This window comes from Rissa tridactyla, chromosome 7 (genome assembly GCF_028500815.1).
Source record: "Rissa tridactyla isolate bRisTri1 chromosome 7, bRisTri1.patW.cur.20221130, whole genome shotgun sequence".
Taxonomy (NCBI): Eukaryota; Metazoa; Chordata; class Aves; order Charadriiformes; family Laridae; genus Rissa; species Rissa tridactyla.
The window spans coordinates 18,505,730-18,525,739 of NC_071472.1; the positions used below are offsets into that span (position 1 = coordinate 18,505,730).

At 49.8% G+C, this 20,010-nt stretch overlaps 1 protein-coding gene across 4 annotated transcripts; it reads right to left on the minus strand.

Moving 5' to 3' along the window:
• Positions 1-936: 936 nt before the first annotated feature.
• Positions 937-19,981, minus strand: STK11IP (serine/threonine kinase 11 interacting protein). Of its 4 annotated transcripts, XM_054208996.1 has the most exons (24): positions 19,782-19,976; positions 19,486-19,688; positions 17,326-17,400; positions 16,924-17,019; positions 15,864-15,971; positions 15,585-15,656; positions 14,490-14,619; positions 14,205-14,308; positions 13,638-13,727; positions 12,526-12,567; positions 11,851-12,018; positions 11,465-11,546; positions 10,991-11,356; positions 10,619-10,809; positions 9,617-9,727; positions 8,626-8,821; positions 6,620-7,114; positions 5,553-5,668; positions 5,264-5,361; positions 4,896-5,074; positions 4,553-4,637; positions 3,995-4,077; positions 2,243-2,469; positions 937-1,917 (listed from the first exon to the last, which is right to left on the minus strand). In XM_054208996.1, the coding sequence occupies exons 1-24, from the start codon at positions 19,834-19,836 to the stop codon at positions 1,777-1,779; spliced, it is 3,513 nt and encodes a 1,170-aa protein (XP_054064971.1). In that variant the 5' UTR covers positions 19,837-19,976; the 3' UTR covers positions 937-1,776. The 4 variants fall into 4 exon arrangements, 3 of the variants coding, with proteins under 3 accessions (XP_054064971.1, XP_054064972.1, XP_054064973.1); XM_054208997.1 differs by lacking the exon at positions 12,526-12,567 and having other exon boundaries at positions 19,782-19,977; XM_054208998.1 differs by lacking the exons at positions 16,924-17,019; positions 17,326-17,400.
• Positions 19,982-20,010: the final 29 nt, after the last annotated feature.

Sequence of the window (20,010 nt, forward strand, 5' to 3'; positions counted from 1 at the left end):
CACTGCTGCGTTCTAGATGACAGAAACCGGAGTCACAGACACCAGTTTTGGGTATGTGGAAAGTTTGGATGTCATAGAGACTGCTGCAAAGAGCTGCCACACTCAGCATCCAAAGAAAACAGGCATCAAGTCGCTGAATGACAAATACATGTCTTCAAAGAAATCAAGATCACCTTGACATAAAATAGAGGTTTTGTCACTAAGGATTCAGCAGTTGGAACACTCACCCTGAAACTGTGGGTTGAACACTCATAGCAAGACAGAGACACTGCTCTGGGAAAAGCAACCTTCATTAAAGGTCCCTTGCTTGGGGTTATCAGATCCCACCTGCAGCACCTTAATGTAAAAAGTCCATTTCTGCTCCCCCCCAAGGGGAGCTTCAGCTGCATCAAAACACCACAGGAGGCATCTCCACTTGCTCTTCACTGGGCAGGGTGCAGAGACCCTGTGCCACAGCAAGCCCAGGCCAGGCAGCAGCATTTTTTGAGGTGGCATGTAACTCTGTGCAGGAGAGGTGGAGACAAGGTAAAGCCTGGTACAGGGAAGAACCTAGGGGCGGGCAGTCCCACCTCTACAGCCACAGCAGCAACAGCTCCTGTGAGAGGCATCCTCCGAGAGACTGTACGGACAGTAAGCAACTTGCTGGGGCTGGAAGCCCACAGGATGCTCACCTGAAGACAACTATCACAGAACACCACAACCAGTACCTTCTGTCAGTCTAATCCTGTTTGGGCCTTGTTCCTTGGCTGCCGCTTGGGAGCCAGGCAGGTGGAGAAGATAAGTCCAGCAGCCCATCAGCACCTGAACAGGAAGGGGAAAATGGCTCGAACCCTGCGAGATGCTGGGAAACCCTTGAGGCTGCTGCAAGGCTAGTATGCAAGACCTTACAAAGACATTACAGCAGTGAAAGAGGACGCAACAAGGAAAGTGTGACAATTCAATAAATATAAGCTTTTATTATAATAGAAAATAGTAAAACTCATGTTAAAATAGACTCTTGCTTTTGGACTGCTCAGAAAAGCCTAAGCCTCACTTTTACCTGCCAGTGCCCACCAGGGTCCTGACCCCTAAGCGATGAGCAACACATTTCTGTGCTAAGAGCCTCACAGCTCCTCCCCGCCCAGTGACAGTGAAAGACTACAGCAGCAGACTGAGCCGTGTCCTGCCAGGCAGGCAGGTAAGGGCTCTCTGTGGGGTTATGAATACAACATGCCTCATCCCCTTGTGCAATCAGGCTCCTGTTTGAAGCAGACAGCTTTAGGGAAGCCATGGACAAGAGGGAGGGGGAGGAAAAAAAATAACATCAGCAGCAGGTAATGGCAGCTGTTCTGAGACAGCTAAGAAGGCAGCAAGTACACCTGCTAGAAAGACCACAGTGCCCAACTGCCTCTGGCCTGCTGTTTGCCTAGTACCACTGCATGTCCCACTGAACATGCTCTGGCCTGGCTCCCCTCTTCCTTCAGTGACACTCCATACGACCCTGAAGGAGACTAGCAGACACTGCCAACTTAAAACTCTGTGTAGCTTATGCAGTATTACAGGGAACACCCTCCACCTCCTCCTTCCATGGCCAGCCCAGTGCAAGTGAGTGACTGTGCAGCCTGGACCATTGTGTGCTCCCCTCCTCCCCACCAAAAAGGGCCAGGGGCAAGAGTAGGGTAGAAAACAGAGGCCACAGGACAGAAAAGGTCAGATGGGAGTGGGAGACACTTCTGCACCACTGCCAGCGCAGCAGCACTCTTGACTCCAAGTCCCGCCTGCCTATAGCCAGCAAGCTCACTCCAGTCCCTCGTACACAGCCTTCCGCAGCTCGATTGAGAACATCTCCTCCCAGGGCCCACGGATCCACTCCACCAGCTCTACCAGGAGCTCAGGGCACTCTGTGCGGATGTGCCAAGTGCTCTCCACCTTCAGCACCTGGGAGGGAGCAAAAAGAGGGAGGCAGATGAGCAGGGCCTAGCCTCAAAGGCACTGATCAGCCCTGAACTGCTATTCCCCAGCGCAGCTGCCAGCTCCTCCCAGTTCCTAAGAAACATCTTCCTCCCTCTCCTGCTGCCAGCCGTGGAAGTGTCGCTGCCTGACATTTGTACAGCAACAGTTCGCTGTGCTCCCCCACCTCTGTGGTGCAAGGCCCTAGGTTAGGATGGGAGATGGCAGCCCCAAGACCCCCTTGGCAGGAGCAGGATCTGAGCACAGTCCTGCCCCCAGCATCTTGTGTGCCCCATGACCACCTCCTGGTTACCTCATCATAAAGCATCAGCTTGATGTCACAAGGACAGAGACGATAGGTTATGACATTGCTAATGCTGCTGATCGGCTGCTTCTCCTTCAACTGGATGTTGCTCCTAGGAGGCGTTTCTGCCTCATGGTCTTCATCCAAGGAGGGCTGCACCTGCCACTGGTGATTCTCCTCCAGCAGAAACAGCATGCTTCGGGTGCTCAGCAGGGTCACAGGGAAAGCAGATGCCCCTAAAAGGATAGGAGGGAATAGGAGAGGCTTTGCTGAGAGCCTGAGTCACCACAGAACCAGCTTTGCTTTCCATTCCTTCCCTAGGGAAATCCTTTCCAGCAACAGTAACTGGGTGAACAGCCTTATCCAGCTTCCTGCCTGAAGAGCGGGAGCAGGGTAGCTAAATGCGTCTGGGCTTAACCAGCTTACCCAAACTCATTGCAGGAGCATGCAATATGAAAGACCACCACCCAGCAAGCCTTGTCCAGCCTATGGCCTCATGTGAGGCAGGAAAAGACACTGGAGTCCTTTGACCTCTTAAAAACCACTTTGCTACTCCTTAGCTAACAGTCATCAGCTTCGGCTGAAAGGCCGCCTTTTTTGGCTTGAATTTGTCTGGCTGCAGATATCTGATGGTTAGAACAGAGAGCACACGCAAAGTTCAATACCAAGTTGGGATGTGTCTTAAGTATGGCAGGAAGCAAAGTAGTTTTGATAAACTGTAGGGAACATAAGCATCATCCGGCTGATTTCAGTGGATGCCAATGAAAAGCACTAGAATTTGTGAATAAGGCAGATGCACAGAAATAGGGAACCACTAGCAGAGAGGTCTGAGGTCACAGGGGATCACATGCTGCTACAGCAACATGTTGCTTTTCTCATCACATCTCACTCTTGGGAATTAGCAGGAATATCAGAAATAGGATGTTTAATTAGTCCTGTCTACTTGGCAATGAGGCCTCAGCTGGAACCGTGTCCAGTTTTGGGCACCGTACTCTAAAAAAGGAGAAAACTGTAGAGTAAGAAAAACACACTTTAAGTTCTCCCTCCCACAGGCTATTTGTTCAGCTTGAGGAGACCAATAAACATACTTCCCACAGATTCCTTGTGATTCTCATTCTCTTATACCTCCCCAATGACCAATGGCGAATGAGGGTGCAAGAACAGTAACAAACTGGTCAGAATGTGATTAACAGCTATGTTGCTTTCTCCAGCATCCCAAGCTGAGAAGACACTGGAATTGTTCACTGAAGACTCAAATCCCAGGTTTAGCACATTTCACCCTCAGCAAGTCCTGGAACAGAACTTGATGGGCTCCAGCAGGCTGCTCCTGTCCTACTGTCTCGGGTTCTGGACACCTGCTTCGGTTTTCCCGAACCGAGGAGCCTTTCAGCTCCTCATGCAAACCAGCTGTAAGGATGACCTCTCAGCTTTCCCTCAGCTCAGGGCAATGATCCAGCCCTTAGATAATCTCCAGCTTCTCAGAAACCATTCTGAGTTGTCACCAAACCTTGTGTGCAAGACCAACTGCTCCCTAGAGTCTGGACTTCCGCGCAGAAAAAGGCTGGGAGACTCACTGGACATATAGGAAGACGCATGCTGCTATCCTACATATCTCAACAGCAAAAAGAGCCCTCACCCACACGCCCACCCCGTCTCGCTGCTGGACCAAATGGCCCAGCTCTTTCCTACAGACTGTACACTAAAAACCATGTAAGCGGACAGCACAGGTGTGGGACACCCTGGCACCGAGATCTCCTGTACCTTGGATCAGGTAGGCCAGCAGATAGAAGAAACAAGTGTCATCTGCAGCTGCAGAATCTGTGGTCTTGGAGTCCAGCAGAGGCCTGGGGGAGATACAACAGCAGGGTCATCAAGGAAGCACTCCGTTTCCAGTCTAGGTTTGCTGTGAGCTAGCTACTATGCACTGTCCTCTCGGGGAAGGGAGGGACCCATCTCTTCCAGATGTCGCAAAATTCCTCTCTCCTGTTACTCTGCCCACCACCTTGCCAGTTAGGAACCAAATGCTTCTTGCAAAGGAGGAGGCTGCCCTATGCTTCCCCCTTTTATCCCCTCTCAGGCTCCTCCAGAAGGGCTGGAGTTGCTCTGCCTGGCTCAGTCCATGACACCCCTTTGCCTCCTCACCCTGTGCAGCAGGCACCTGAGCCAGCTGCCTTAAACCTATGACACAGGCCTGGCTGCCACTCCAGTGGTGCCTCCTCCTCTGCCACCCTGTTTTGAGCACTACGCTTCCCAGGCACTGCTGGACAAGCAGACATCCTCTTCTATCCAAAACCCCAACCTCCCAGAGGCTGTTCTTACCATAGCCAATGCTGTGGATTCATTTCCACAGTGGGGATTTCCTTCACCTTACTCCTGTGCTTAGCAGGCAGCTCTTGCATGAGATCTAAAGAGGAAGAGAAGGTAGATATCTTTTATTGCAAGCCCAAGGGCAGTACATAACAGCACAGGATGGTTCTCTAGTCTACAAAGAGGGTCTGGAAGTTATGATGCCAGTGGGGTTCTCCCCCAACTTTTTTCTGAGCTGGCATGAAGTGGATTTCCAACATACATTCAACTACAGCTCTCCTGGTAGCTCTCCAAGAGCAAATCTTCCCAATCCTCTTCCGCGCCCACCCCACCCCCACTACAGCTCTACTCTTACATGTCAGGGTCTGCAGGAACTGGTCACAGCAGCTTTGGTTCCGGATCAGCAGATTGTAGGAGGCTTTTGGGTTCTCAAACTCCATTCGCAAGCTCTGGTGGCGGAGTCCCACTTCCAGATGGGAAATATCAGACAGGTAGTGAGAGTCATTCTTCTTCAGCCAGTCTGCAGGTTGTCCCCTAATCACAGAGCACGGCCCTCAGCTGCAGCAGGCTGCCCCATCTCCTCTCCCACATCAGATTGCAGCAGGGGATTTGGCAGAAGAGCCTTTGCATGTCACCACACCTCCAGGGTAAGGCTAGCACAGGCTGGCACTACCCAGCCTCACAGCCTTGCTACAGGGTCTCATTTGCCACCTTTCTCCTCACCTGATAGCCCCAGTGACTTCCAGCACATAAATCTTGAGATCAGAGGCAACCAGGATTGAAAGGAACTCTCCTTGTCGACCAAATTTCACCATGACCACCTAGAGCACAAAGAGGGCGGGCCATAAGACTGGCCTGTCCCTTGCCAGCCCACCCATGGAAAGGGCCAACTCAAACATACCTCAGCTCCTTTCACGCCCCACAGTCTCTGGGATGCCACCCCAGAGCAGAACTTATAGGGTGGCAAGAAGGACAGCGAAGGAGCTGTACGAGTGGTGCTGTGGGAGCTCACCTTGAGGAAGCACTGGAACTCCTCAGTGTTCTCCTCAAAAACCTCCATGTCCAAGTACAGCTTCAAGCGATGATCCACAGAACGGAAGTCTCTTGTGTTCAGGATGCCGTTTACAGCTGAGGAGAGCAAAGGGTAGGATTCACACTCTGCCCACTGACCAGGTGCTGCCCAAGCATGCAGACTGGCATCAGGGCAGCAGTGTCACCTGCCTCTGCATACCTGCGTCCAGCAAGTCTCTCCTCAAGACAAAAAGCCAAAGCCAGGGCTTTCCAGGCCACAGATCTCAATGTGGAGACATGAGGGGACTCCAACACTTGCTTTTTCAGATATACAAAGCTTTGGTCTAACCCATCTTCAACCTATGCTCAGCTGTTTAGTCACAGGAGGACACTGCTTTACTGCCAGATTTGGCTGGAGAGCAATTCACAACGCCAGAAAGACCTTTCTCATTTCAGCTGGTGTCAGCCCAGGTCAACTTTTTAAACTCTTGACTTCGACTGTGGTAAGGTTAAAGGGGGCTGAGGAAGACACCAATAAAACTGCTTAAGAACATAATTAGGTTTGTCATGCAATTGTATAACCAAATAATTTATACAATAGCCGCAATACTGCCAGAGAGTACACACTTCCCAGCTGAGCTGGTCCTCTACCACAAACACCACACTAATCAACTTTTCCTCAGCAGCAACTTTTTAATGGGCTCAGTTTTAAATTGGGACCTTGCGATTTGACCCCAAATGTAATGCTCCAGCTAGCAGCTCACTGGTGCCACAGGAACCCAGTGTCTGTAACTGACCAGTGCAGCTCCCAGAACAAATCCCCATTACTCACGAGTCTGAGCAATAACTAGGGATTAGGAGCTGACTCAGTTTTCGCTACCTTCAGACATGAGGACAGAGAGGGGAAGGAAAAACTCTGCTCACAAAAACCATGGTCACTGCTGCTTGTGCTTGATGACCCCCCCATCCCCATTGAACAGGAGGCAGTGCTCCCTGAAAGCACCAGTGATAAAGCCCAACACCAAGCTGTGCACACCTCTAAACCCTGCACAGTTCCTATATACTCACAGGGACTGAGATTCCATGTTTCTTCAGACTCGGAGTTCAAAGAGAGCTGGGAAGGAGTGGGCCCACGAGAAACGCTGTAACGGTAGCTCCCCATCAAGCTGCCCCCATTGGTGTCTGTGTGGCTGAGGGACAAGTAGTGGCTCTTCATGCCCATTTCCTTCTTCCCGCAGCTCCCATCTGAATTGCGGGAGCTGGAATGGAGAGTGCCATCATGCTCACCACTCAGGTCTGGTGTCCTGTTGCTGTTGCTGGTATCCATCTCCGAGCTGTCCTCCCCACCAATGTAGAACTTCCCACTCTCGTTGGCCAGGGTGGGCGCTTCCTCTGGGCCCTCCTGCTGGCTGCCTCCCTCCAGGACAGAGTCTGACAGGTCCTCACTCGTGCTATCAGGGCCAGGTGGCAAAGGCGTGCTAGAGCACACCTCTGAAGGCAGGATGACCACATGGTCACTGGAACAACTGGGACAGACTATGGGCTCACCAGCCGCTGAGGCATCTGTGGAAGATTTCATCGGGGATAAAGAAAAAACAGAACACCTCTCCCGCAACAAGATTTTCCTCCCCCCCCCTCTGCAAACCACAAACCATCCCTTTCAAAGTAGACAATAGTTACAGTCCGACTCGAGCAGCTTGTTGAGCAACTCTGCTCAGAATCATAACCTACACACCTTCCCTCACAAATCACCGAGAAATTCCAGATCAGTGCCAACACCCACCTGAAATAGGTCTGCTCAGATTGAGGGTGACCAGCGTGTGCTGTATTTGCAACCGAAACTACATCAGGGCTTTGGCTCATGACTTTCCTCCACTTCATATCCAAAAGTGCTCACGTAGTCTTTGAAGCCCAAGCTCATGACCACTCAATCCAACCTTCCTTAGCCACATCCATCCCCAGCTTGGTTTATCCTCCAGCCAGCCAAACCACAAGCATGCCATGTCTCTTCTCCAGCTCTCCTCATCCGTCCCGACCCCAGTTCCCGATGCTCCCTTCCCCCACACCACAGCAGACTCCCAGCTAGATCTTGGGACTCTCACTACCCTTCCAGGGCGAAAGAAAGTGTCCCATGGTGGAAAAAAGTGCTGCAGCCAGGACAGCACCTCTGCCCTCACTGCAGTACTTAGATCCCAGGATACTTCGTCAAATGAGCAGTATCTTCAGAGCTAAGGCTGGGCACTCCCCACTTCAAATATAAACCGAGTTTTGAAAAAACTCAACAATCAGAAGTTGCCTATTCAGCACTAGCCACGTCTCAGCCAAAATACCGCATCTAGTTTCAGACACCCAAAGAAAAATGTGGACAAATGGGAAAGAGTACAAAGGAGACCAGCAAGAATAACTGCATTGTATGAGATATGACTGACAAGCAAATTATCTAGGGAGTTGAGCTTATTTACTCTAAAGGACAGAAGACAGGACCAGTCACAGGGGGAGAACAATGGCTCTCAAGTACAAAGGAAGGAATAAATCATTCCCCATAAGGTAAGCAAGAGTGGGCATAAGATCACAGCCAGGGAGACTTAGGTTAGGGTTCTGGTTATTTTTCTGACGTCTAACAGCCAAAGTTTTACCTGAAATACTGCAGCAGATTCCCCAAAAGCCTCTGTCAGCAAAAGCCCTTTAGAACAAATTGGTCTCTGTGGCAGAACTGACCATGGTTTCAATAGTATGAGAGACTACATGACCTTTAAGGACTCTCCCAGACTTCAGATTTCTGTGGACCATCTGCAGTTTCCAGCACCCTTATGTCCTCCCAGACCCCAGGCCACCCACAACAGGGGTGCTTTTTGCTTAACCTTAGAACAGTGACTTATTCCTGCTAGCGAACAAGACAGGTTCTTCCCAGTCCAAGTGGGCCAAGTGCGAGCACATCCCACAACCGGTTTTAATTCCAGTACAGCCAAGACATCACTCTCTCCTACACATTCCATGCTCTGCACCACAGCTGCCATTCTGGCAGTCAGCCTGGGCATTAGCAAGAATCTTTTTTCTGAGCAACTACATCCTACCTTGAGTTGAGGCAACTAGGGTCTCCAGGATTTTGGCATCTCCAACCTCTGAAGGGTAGGGACTTTGATGCCAGGGAGCCAGGGACTGAGAAAACTCCTGCTTGCATTTCAGGCACTGGAGCTTCGTGGATCCCTTCTCCTGGTCCTGATTTCGCCGATTCTCCTCAACAGCTGGGGACAACACTTCAAGGACACACTAAAAGTAGAAGCACAGGGAAAAGAGTGCTAGCAGGCAGCTATAACCATCCTAATAAAAGCAAGCCTCTGACATCAGCAGATCTCCTCATATGCCTCATTAGAGCATTTCTGAGTGCAAGGGGTGCAGGGCCATTTCCCATCTAACAGTACAACAGCCAGTTTGTGCAAGACTTGCCAAGGGCACGGAGCTTCACTGCAGAATACCAAAAGAACATGGTTTTGCAGGTCTGTGCCTTGTATCTACATATTGACAGGCTCTCCCTGGAACTTTGGTCTCAAAAGTCCCATCTATTTGTGCCTTCTCCGTAACAACTTGTTTAAATGTACTTAAACAACAGTACCTTGAGAAAAATACTTGGATTTGAGACCAGAGCCCCTGTAGCAGCTGTGCAGACCAGAGCTACCATAGCATTGACACTCTCGCTCTGCGGAGGGCTAAGCACAGTGCATCACTCGCTGCCACCCAGGAAACATTATGTTTGCCACCCAGGAAACATGCGTAACAAATAAGGATCACTAACTTGACTACTAACTTTTCTCCCCAAGAGGGAGAAAGCTGCAAGGCTTTTCTCCTTGAGAGCACCCTTTATGCTCCAGGAGCTCCACTGCCCATGGCCATGGTCACAGGGCCCTCCACAGGTTATTTGTGCAGCAGAAGAAATCCTGAGCTTACAAGCCAGACATGGGCTGCCACAGGGCAGCAGATGTACTTGTGCTCTGAGAACAGAGGCCCTGTGCTGGCTAGAAGAATTCAGCACCTTCCAGTAACACTTTCCCCTCTAGCCTCCCCTACCTGTAGACACTGCTCTGGGCAGTCATCAAGCACCACATATTTGCGCTTCTGCCGGTCCTTGCGAATGTAGCTGAAGTACAACGTAAGGACAGGGAAAACTCGCTCCAGGTCCTGCAGGAGACAGAAAACACCAGCTCTAGAAAGAAGGTTCAGCATCCAGCATCCAGACTACATTAGTTTGCAACTGGCCATACAGGCACCTAATTTTAGTGAACCTTGACTAGCCCTTCATACCTGATAGCATTTGGGAGCCTGGTAAAACAGGCATAAATAAATAAATAAACCCAAAGCTCATAAGTGCTGAGGAGAACAGTAAGTTTCAAGGCCCGGAACAAAGCATCTCAAACAAAACACTTTTTCACTAAGGTATTTCAGAAGAATATCAAGCCACAAACATTCAAGAGGTATTAGAAGAGCCTGCAAACATGTCTACGCACACACTGAATGTTAAAATCCTACCACGAGGAAAAAGAGATTTCCAAACTCCCTTTCTGAAGGACCACAAAAGCAAAATGAAAAATTGTACTGCTAAAGCATGTACCTAGAGTGGATGGAAAACTGCCCGCTGAGATACCAGCAGCTTTCTAAATGTCACACTAGGCTCGGTGCTGCACTGTCTAAGAAAAAGTGCAATCCACAAACATTCCTCCAAGGCCAGGGTGATATCCCAGTGAGGAATGGATAGGAAGGAGGTCTCCATTTCATTTAGGCTCCTCTTGAGAAGTCTCTCATTCCTGCACACTGGAACAAGTCCAGCCATTTTCTTTTTAACTCCAGCTTTGGAACAGAATTGATGCTGGCTTCCGCTGCACTATCACAGGTACTCTAAGCAATACAGATGCTGTTAGATACCCATGCATTGAGTGGAAGAGACGCTCAAGCAATCAGGCTTTGCAGCAGCTAGGAAAAGACCTGCAGGGTACTCTGACAGAGACCCAAATCCAGAATGCTGTCCCACACAGGGAGTAAGATGACAAAGGCTCACATAGAAGCATAACTTACCATCCTCTTCCAATTCATCTCGGAGGTCTCCACCTTTTGGAGGCATTTCAGCTCCAGCTTGTGGAGAACTCTGGCAGCCTTCAGTTCCACCTCAAGCACATGCCTAGCTGTGACTCGCAGGAAGATCCAGTCTGGCTCTGGGTCCCCTTCACCTTCTATTTGGCTTACCAGCACTGGCTGGCAAAGGTCCACTGCCAAACAAGACACAGTACAGGTCAGTACACAGAGCAGCTTTTCAGGCCTGCTTGGCCCAAGTCCTTAGAACTCCCACAATACTGGGCAGCATGATTAAGCTTCAGGGATACCACATTTAAAACATCTATTCTATCATCACCCAAGCCCTCAAACACAGCAGTGAAAGGACCTGTTTACCTTCTGGCTTCTCCTCTTCTTCCTCCCCCAGCATCAGCTCATCTGCCTCCTCTTCTCCTATCTGTTCTCCTTCCACAGGCTCATCCAGCTGTACTTCAGGCTCTTCCACCTTCTCAGTATCATCCAAAGGAGGAGAATATTCTTTCTGGGATACTTGGGGTTTTCCTTGCTCTGGATCAGAGCTCTCACTCTGCAAGTCTGTTGCAGCAGCTCTGCTTGCAATCTCATCTGCAGAACGGCTACGGCAGAGGACGGGTACTTCATCACGCTCCTCCAGCTGTCTCTTGTACTGAAGCCAGTCAACACCAAAGCGATCTCTGAAGCTGTCCAAGCGCTTCATCTCCTTCTGATGCTGCAGGACCAGGCCTGCAGAGAGAAAACTTGGGAAGTATGAAAACAGTCACCATGCCAGAGCACTTCTCTGACTGTGCGCAGTTCAGCGGCTGTGTCACTGAGGAAGAAGACAAGCCTCACCAGCAGAGAGAGATAAAGCCTGGGGCTCGTGTTCTGTGTCACTGGGCTCCGAAATGCTCGCTCTGCGCACTTTGACTTTTCCCTGGAACAAACAGCATAAGAATAGTTGGGAAGCACCAGAACAATAAAAACAGCATCTGATGAGGGGCTCTGCCAAGCTGAAGGGTTCATGGCTGTTACAGTGCAGAAGCACACCATGAAACATTTGTCACAGTATACCAAGACTGACGTTAAGCCCAGCCCCTTCCTGACACGCGGCAGCGTAGACGCTCAGCGCCACGCAGTCAGTAGAAGACCACATTCCACAGCAGGAGGCTTTCACGCCGAGGCAGCCCCTTCACCCAACATGCCAGCTACACAGTTAAGAAGCTATCTCAGTCACAGACCTTGCTTTTCTTCCGAGGATGCCTGACAGCCACGTTCTCCGCTGGGGACGGACTGTCACTGAAGTCTGCAGCACAAGAACTGTCCAGCGCACTGCGGTCCAGTGCTGTCTTCTCTGAGGTAGAAGTGTGGATGGACTGTGATGCACTTTGCACAAGTCTTGGAAGGTGCTAAAGCCAAAAAAAGAGAACACTGCCTGCTGAGTGCGAAGGGGGGACAAGGTAACCAAGCCACAACTCAGGCTGACAACTTCCCTGCCCCTCACCCCAAACTTTAACCATTTCAGTCAAAGTGGTGACAACAGGTCCTGCCTGGTTGATTGGACTGTTTATCAGGACCACTCCAATTTAACTCAATCTCGGCCTTCCTTAAAAGCACCAGGTGGGAAACTGACAACTGTTTGTTCTGCTGGCACCTAAGTCAAGTGCCAAGTCCCAGATAGCACCTGAAAAGGAAACAGGCAAGGCTCCACATTCTGCAAGGCTACATAGGACAGAAAAAGTTACACTGGCCAATCCCAACAATTACTAGGAATCATCATGGACTGAGCCAAAATGAACTGTGTCAAAGAGTCAAGGCAGCCCATACAGATTCAACGGGACACATGACAATGCAAAAAACCTGTCAGAGTTCCCACCCCAAAGCCAGTAAGATGAGTTTACAGCAACTGTACTTACCATTAGGTCCGAGGAAGAAAGTGGCTCCCCATCCAAGAGGAACTGTAATTAGAGACCCATTTGCAGTCAGATTCCACTTGGCTGGCACATACTCAGGACAACATCTGCTGACTCCTATTCCCCTTCGGGCCTCCCTAGCCTTGGGATCCCTGGCACAAAACTGCAAAGATTACCAGAAACAACCCTGTTCCTGCCTATCCATCATCACTCCTTTAGTTGCAGCTACCTGACCTAAGAGCATATAAGGCCAGCAGGGACCATTGTGGTTTTCCTGTTTACAGACTTCACGACTCCCAGAAAAGTACCCAAGACAGTTCGCAGAAGAGATACAATAGATTACCCTGCAGCAACGCATGAATTGTTTTGAAAGGTACTCACTTTCACCTCAAAGCTTGTACCCTACTTTTACCCTGAGTCTCCCTAGCTTCCAGTAACTTGAGTTCAGCAAATCCTTGTTCGAAGACGCAGTTTGAAGACAATAAAACCAGCCATTTGCCACTAATCTGAAGGCCAGACCCGCTCTGGAACACCTATGACCCTTAGCAAGTAAGTTTACTTTGCTAAATTGCCAGAACGCTGTCTTTGCTGGCTTCTTTATTTAAGATAACATCACCAAGAACTGACCTAAGCACTGGAGTGCAAGGGAAACATTGATGACACCTAGCTGAGGGCAGAGAGATGGGGAGAAAGGCGGCCACGGCTTTGGCCACGGCTGCCAAAGGAGTATGTAATTAGGCAAGGTGGGCTAAGACGGTGAGTTCCTTCTTTGGAAAGTCCAGCTACACAGTCGCTATCTAGCAGGAACACAGTAAAGTTTTGGGACCACCAGTGAACAAAGCTGATGAAGTAGACAGTGAAGATGTATTAAGATCTGAGGTCTTGCAAACCTGAGATCAGCATTCAACTCGATCTGCCGTGGACAGCCCACCACTTAAAAATTTAAGGAAAAAATACTCTACCTGGAAAAAAAACCACCATGAAACAATGACCACTGTTACAGCACTGGAATAAATTTTCAGGTTTATGAAATTCTTTCCTCTCATTTGCCCCTGAGTATCAGAACACCATGCACCTTCAACAGCAGGAGCAGAAGGCACGTGGCTAATACTCACATTGGAGGAGGCTGCCCTGGGAGACACATGTACAAGGGTTGCAGATCGGTGGTTTTGATGGAACCATAATGGGTTTCCCTCTAAATGCAGCTGGAAAATAGAGAAAGTGTTATTAGAAACAATATTCTATACCCTGACCCAATCTGCCTGCAGGCTTCAAGCTTTCTCTCTGAGAAGTGTTGCAAGAACAGTCCTTTGCAGGCTGTCTTCCTTTACAAGCACTATAGTGACTGCAGTTATTCTCCTTAAGATTTCTCTTAACACACAAATCCATAACAGGATTAGGGGAGGATCTTTACTGAACTTGAAAGTGTTAAGATTAGAAAGGGGAAGCAAGGAGGTGGGGATGAATATATGGAAAAAGGTTTGCTTAAGCAGGGGTCACCAAAAACGAAGGCTGAAATACAGGTGTCTCTCCAACGCTCCCCCAACAGCTTCCCACATTAGAACTAAATGCTCAAGAGTTGAATTGATCTTTTAAAACTCTCTTCTTACCACACAGTCTCCGCCTTGCACCTCCTGACCATGACATCTCTAATCTACCAACCCATCGGGTTTCATACTTACTTTTTTTACATAGTGCAGAGTGGACAATGGTGCCAACTGGGCATGTTCCAGCAGCAGGTTATAGGCTACATCCAGGTGCTGCAGATTCACTAGCTGTTCAACCCCTGCAAACACAGCGAGAAGCCATCAGCACACTAGAAGATATAACTTAGAAGCCTCCCACCTACCCCTCTGCCCCAAAATTGAACCCTAGTAAAAATAGCTGCACCCAAGATTTCAAGTTCTGCTCCTCAAGGAAGAGAGAAAGGCCTCAAACTCGGAAATGCTCCTCCCTTGTGGGCTCACCATTAATGCTGTCAAGTTCATTGTTGCGCAGGATCAGAGTCACCAGCTTGGATCGGCTGAAGATGCCAAGGTTTGGCACCTTGGACAGGAAGTTATAAGCCAGATTGAGGTACTCTAGTTCTGTAAGGGTCTGTTCAGAGAGAAGAGCAGCAGCGGATCAATTGGGACCTTAGCTCAAAGCCTGACGCTGGACTCAAACCAGGGCATTAGCCCCCACCATTCTCTCCACCCCACCAACATCACCTAACAAGTGAGTTTCTCAAGTCTATTTCTGCAGCAAGCCTTCAACATTCATATTTGGAGTGGTTTGTCTAGTGGCGCTCAGCACAATCTAACTGCTTTACAAAATTTGCTAGGAGTAGCTTTCTCCTTCCTTATCAACTTCCATGGAGCACAGGAAGGGACTGGACACCCTGGCTCAGCAAAAGGACTGAACTACCAAAAGAAGCCCTTTCTTACCTTTCCAAACGTGATGGTGAATGATATATTGTGAACCCCACCAACTCCATGAAAAGCTGGAGTTGCTTCTCTTTAAAGAAGCAGATCTAGCGTGGATTTCAGTGCCATACCCCAGAGACGCACATGCCACTGTGATGGACTACCACCTTTCTAAGTAACTGACAGGAGATTTCTGAGAGTGAGAAGGAAATGCTACTGGCAGTCTGGACAAACCGAAGCAAGTCTCTACAGTCCCGTGCCTGGCTACATAATTCCCACCTGCTGCACGTATTGCAGCGAAGTCTTGGCCACAATGGAGTGCACACTGCGTGTGCAACTGTACATACAGCGTACACCGTAAGTATCACTGTATTTAGCACTTGGCCCCTGGAGTGCCAAGTGATACATACAGCTAACTTTCCTGTCTCAGAGTGGATGAGGAACACTGCCTTCTCTGCCTCGGTGGCACAGGGGCTGCACATATAGGACAACAGTTTCAAGGCTGCAAGTACTAGCTCTAAATCACATGTCTGCTGGGCCACATCTCCAATTTCTTGTGTTATACTTCACCTAGCAGGCACATGGTCAACCATGACAGCACTTTAGCAGTGTCCTCTCCACATGAGGAAATTCCAGTGCTCAGCCTAAGATACTCACCGTTAAATAGTGCTCACAATCCTGGATCTTGTTGTGACTCAAATCCAAGACTCTCAGAGCATTTAGTAATTGCTGAAGGACAAAAAGATACTAGATCAGATCCTACAAACGTCTCCACTGCAGCATGGAAACCCTGTCCTGCTGAGAGAGGCCAGCAAAATTAACAGTGCCCATTCCCTCCCACCCAGACGCAGCAGCATCAGTAAAGGAGTGCCCAGTTCCTACCTGTGATCATCTCCTGTCTTCCCCTCAGTCACACAGGAAGGATGCCCCACTCACCAGTGAATCATCCAAGGCAGTGATTGAGTTATAGCTGAAGTTCACAGTCTGCAATTCCAACCACGGGAGAGCACAGCTCAGATCTCCACCACATGCTGAAATGATTTCCTAGGAAAAAGTGAGGAGCCATTCCTTGGTGAGTACTAGCTGTTACAGTAACAGCAGATGGACACAGGAGAACAGCTAGTCTAGAACAAGGCTGGCATATTGTGCCTTACAGACCTTGCCTTGTCTAGAATGGCAATGACTTTCATGTCACTAATTCAAGTATTTGGAGGTGGTGGGAACTCAACGGCTAGATATTTAGAAAGAAGGTGAGATGCTTTTGCTTCCTACACTCAAGTGGCGATAGTTAACCTAACACAATTCGTAGGCTTTGGACAGTGAGCACAAAGACTCATGCTAACAAAACCTTTTTCAGACCTCCATCAAAGCAGAATTAAGATACACATACCCTGGCCAAACAACCTGTGCTCTGGCAGACAAAAGAAGCTCTCAAAGCGCTCCCTACCAGCAACTCCTGTTCCCCAGCAGGCAGGTGCTTCTGTGCCACAGACAGAAGCCTAGGGCCCCACAGCTAGCACAGCCCACGCTACTCAGTTCTCCACAACTGGAGCTTGCCTTCACGTCCCAGAAACCTGCTGGGCACAAGTGCAGATAAGACACTGGGGCACAGCATTCCCTCTGACAATCAGCTCTAATTTAAGACTGCTGAAGTACAATGAAATAAACCTCCATCAGCTGCAGGCCTTTGAAAGTGGAAACACTCAGAGACACAGAACAATCAGACGTAGCTGATACAAATATTGGCTGGAGCCAGAAATTCTCAAGCAGCTAAAAAGGAGACTACAGAGCACATGTGTGTCTAAACAGGGAATACGTCAACACTGTTTGAGTCAGGAGTAGGACCCCAGAACGGGAAAAGGTGAAAAAGCCATATACAACATGGATTGATAAGACAGTTAACACCATCTCCTACTTCTTCCATGTATGAAGGGCTGTAGGATCAAGACAGACTTTCTACTGCAATTTTCCCCATGAGCTGTGTAGAGACACTCACCTCCAGTGTACTGATACATTTGCAACAGGTTAGAGATTCCAGCTGAGAATAGACAAATCGCAGTCCCCGGAGGCAGTGTGGAGGGACAGACCTCAACTGCAGCAGTGATGAGAAAGAATGGACAACATACATCAAAATATTATAGCATAAGAGCAGCTGCCATCCCAGGCCCATCTCTGCAAGGGATCTCCCACTTCCCTGCTGGAGCCTCCCTCCCTAACACTCCAACCTTTGCTTGGAGTTTCACCCCACACAAGAGTTGCAGGAGTTTAGACTTAGCCTTCTAGGAAAGCCACAAAAGCCTCCCCAGTTTTTAGGAGTAGAGGCATTCTGCAACCCCAAAACTAAGTCAAGAAAAGCCAAACAGCAAGACTCAAAGCCAGTTCTGCCTCCTATACTTACTTCCAGATGCCGAAGGGACTTGAAAGGGAAGATCTTCACAGCAGATTGTAAAACACAGTTTGGAACATGAACAAGCTAGAGAAATCAGAAAAGAAGTCTCACATCAAGCTCAATTTGTGCTGCAATACCGCCCTCCTGATGCACCAACTGCAGCACCTTCAACAGGCCCCCCTCCAGCTCAAATGTTTGCTAACAAGCTCTCCCCCAATGCTGGTACCAGCACTGTCTCCTGGACCCATATTTCCATAGAGGTCAAAGAAAAAAGCATGTTAGCTAGCATAAGACCACAGTATGCCAGACCATAGAGCTCCTTTTCTTCTCCTTGCCCACATGGCTTCACCCCTTACAGAACCACAGGAAGGTCTGACAGCTGGATTCCTCATCAGCCACCACTAACAAATCTACTAAATAAAGACAAATCTAATGCTGGAGCTGTGTTTATCGAGCAACTGAGATGAACTCACAGCAACTGGTGAGAGATGTGCAAGTGCATTTCACTAGAACAGGCCAAATAAGGCAAATCACAAGCAGATACAATGGAAAACAGAGTTGGTCTCCAAGACGCTGTTAGTATTAGACTGGGGTACCTGCAAACCTCCTCTCTGCATTCTGTAGTTCAGCCACAGGGTAGTTAGGCTGTGTTCATGTACCACAAAGCAGCTTATGAAATCCAGCTTCTTATACTTTCTACAGACAGTGCATAAACAGTATTTCAGATAAAGTGGGTAATGAAGTAGTTAATACTTCCACTGTGGACACCAGAGTACAACAGGAGAGACCCTCTCTGCCAGCTACATCCACGTTCATGCAGAAGTGACTCATAAGGTGCAGAACAGACATCCCAAGGCCTCGTCACCGCTACCGCTCCCACAGTTACAGCCTGGGCGGCGATGAATCACTGCCCAGTGCCTGCCAGCACTAATGCGGCATATTGAACAGGACCATTTGTAGGGGAAGCTTCCACTGGGAAGCTCTGATGATCAGTTTTAGCAAAGTTTATTTCAGATGCCGTCCTTGCTCTGTGTCCTGACTGTCTCCTCTCCCTCCCCTGTCTTAAGAACCTGATCAGGCTGATATAAATTATTAGTTCCTCCAAGCAAATCAGTTACTGCACCACAATGGGCAGCTTCCCCTTTTTTACCGGCTTGTTACAGAAAAACCAAAAATTTTTTGGTTAACACAAACACTCACCACAACATCCTCCTGACTGCAGCGTCCCTCCTTGCATCCTCCTGCCAGGGGACCCATGTTTCTCCACAGGCTCCAAGCCCCACTCCAATCTCCATCCTCAGCACACTGCCACAAAACCCTCCCAACAATATTCAGATAATCTCTGCAATCCATCTCATTCTGAAAACACTTTTAAAGACATCACAGTGCTCAGTCACACCACCTCCTGAGCACCACTGTGGAACACCTGCTAATTCCCCTTCCCCTATCAGGCCCATTTCACCTCTACTACCCTCCTAGCTGTGCTCCAGTGCCAAGTATAATCATGTCCAGCCTCGTAACACATGCCACCTTTCAAAAAGCCCTCTGAAGGATCCCTAGCTCTGTACTTTTATCTTTATTACGGCCTTCTTAAAAATTAACGAGAACACATTACTAGTAATGCCCCATGCTGTGAAACAAATCAACAAGAACCACTGCCCAGGCAGGAGCATGTCAGACGTAGAAATAAGCAGCAGAGGTCTCAGAGTAGTGGGTGTATACAACGTCCAAGTGCTCTGCTCAAATACCCTGGCTCTGCTGCTTTGTGCAGGTCAGTCATCACTCAAGGAGCACTCAACTGTGCTCAGCTGCCAGATACTGCCTGAATTGCTCAAGCATTTCAGGAAATAATCGTTTTCCCAACAACGTCAACACCTTACCAAGGTCAGAACATAGTTAACCCCTGCTGCCCGTTTTTAACTGTGAAAAACTTTCTGCTGAGTTGTGTGTCTGATCCTAGATGAAGTAGCTACACACGATCCCGCTGAACTAGGACTCCATGTGACAGTCCTGCGAGAGGTACCCAACCCACGCAGCGTGCACAAAAGAAGGGGTCAATGGGCATCAAAGGGGGTCACTCTGAAGCAGGCAACTGTGCCTGCCACTTCCACTGGCCGGCCTTGCAGTACCCCTTGGCCCCTCGCATCCCCGGCCACGGCAGGTACGGACCTTCAGGGAGTGTGTCTTCTGCAGGACGTCGAAGAGGAACTGCGCCTGAAGGATGGCGGCGGTCTCGGCGGGGTGCGAGGGCAGGGCCACGAAGCCCCGGTTCTGGTTGCGGGAGCCCAGGTGCTGCTCGAAGACCTGCGTGAGGTGCTGCAGGGTGGGGGTGAGCAGCGTCAGCGTGCTGGAGCCGTCCAGGACCAGATCCCCTGCAGGGAAGGGGAAGGACGGGACAGGCCGTGAGCGCTGCTGCCCCCCAGCACCGGCGCCTTCACCCTGGCCCGGCGGGGCCCGCCACTCACCCGCGTCCTGCAGCAGCCGCGCCAGGCCGTGCACCAGCGTCTCCGCCGCCGCCATCCGCAGGGGGAGAGGAGAGACGGAGGCGGCGGAGGCCGAGGTGACCGCGGCCCGACTCGGCTCTGCCCGGCCCGGCTCGTCCCGCTCCGCCGGCCCCTCTCACTTCCGCGTTACCACAGAGACGCGCCCTTCCGCCGCACCAGCGAGGCGGCAGCCGCGGCTAGAGCGCCGCCG

Bases quoted from the DNA above. Each gene is read 5' to 3' on its own strand.
- STK11IP (XM_054208996.1), bottom strand. From the start codon at position 19,836: ATGGCGGCGGCGGAGACGCTGGTGCACGGCCTGGCGCGGCTGCTGCAG. The intron at 15,972-16,923 runs GTGAGTGTCTCT...ACTTTTTCCTAG, and splicing joins AATGTATCAGTACACTGGAG to GAAATCATTTCAGCATGTGG. The intron at 5,075-5,263 runs GTGAGGAGAAAG...CTCTGTGATTAG, and splicing joins GAAGTCACTGGGGCTATCAG to GGGACAACCTGCAGACTGGC.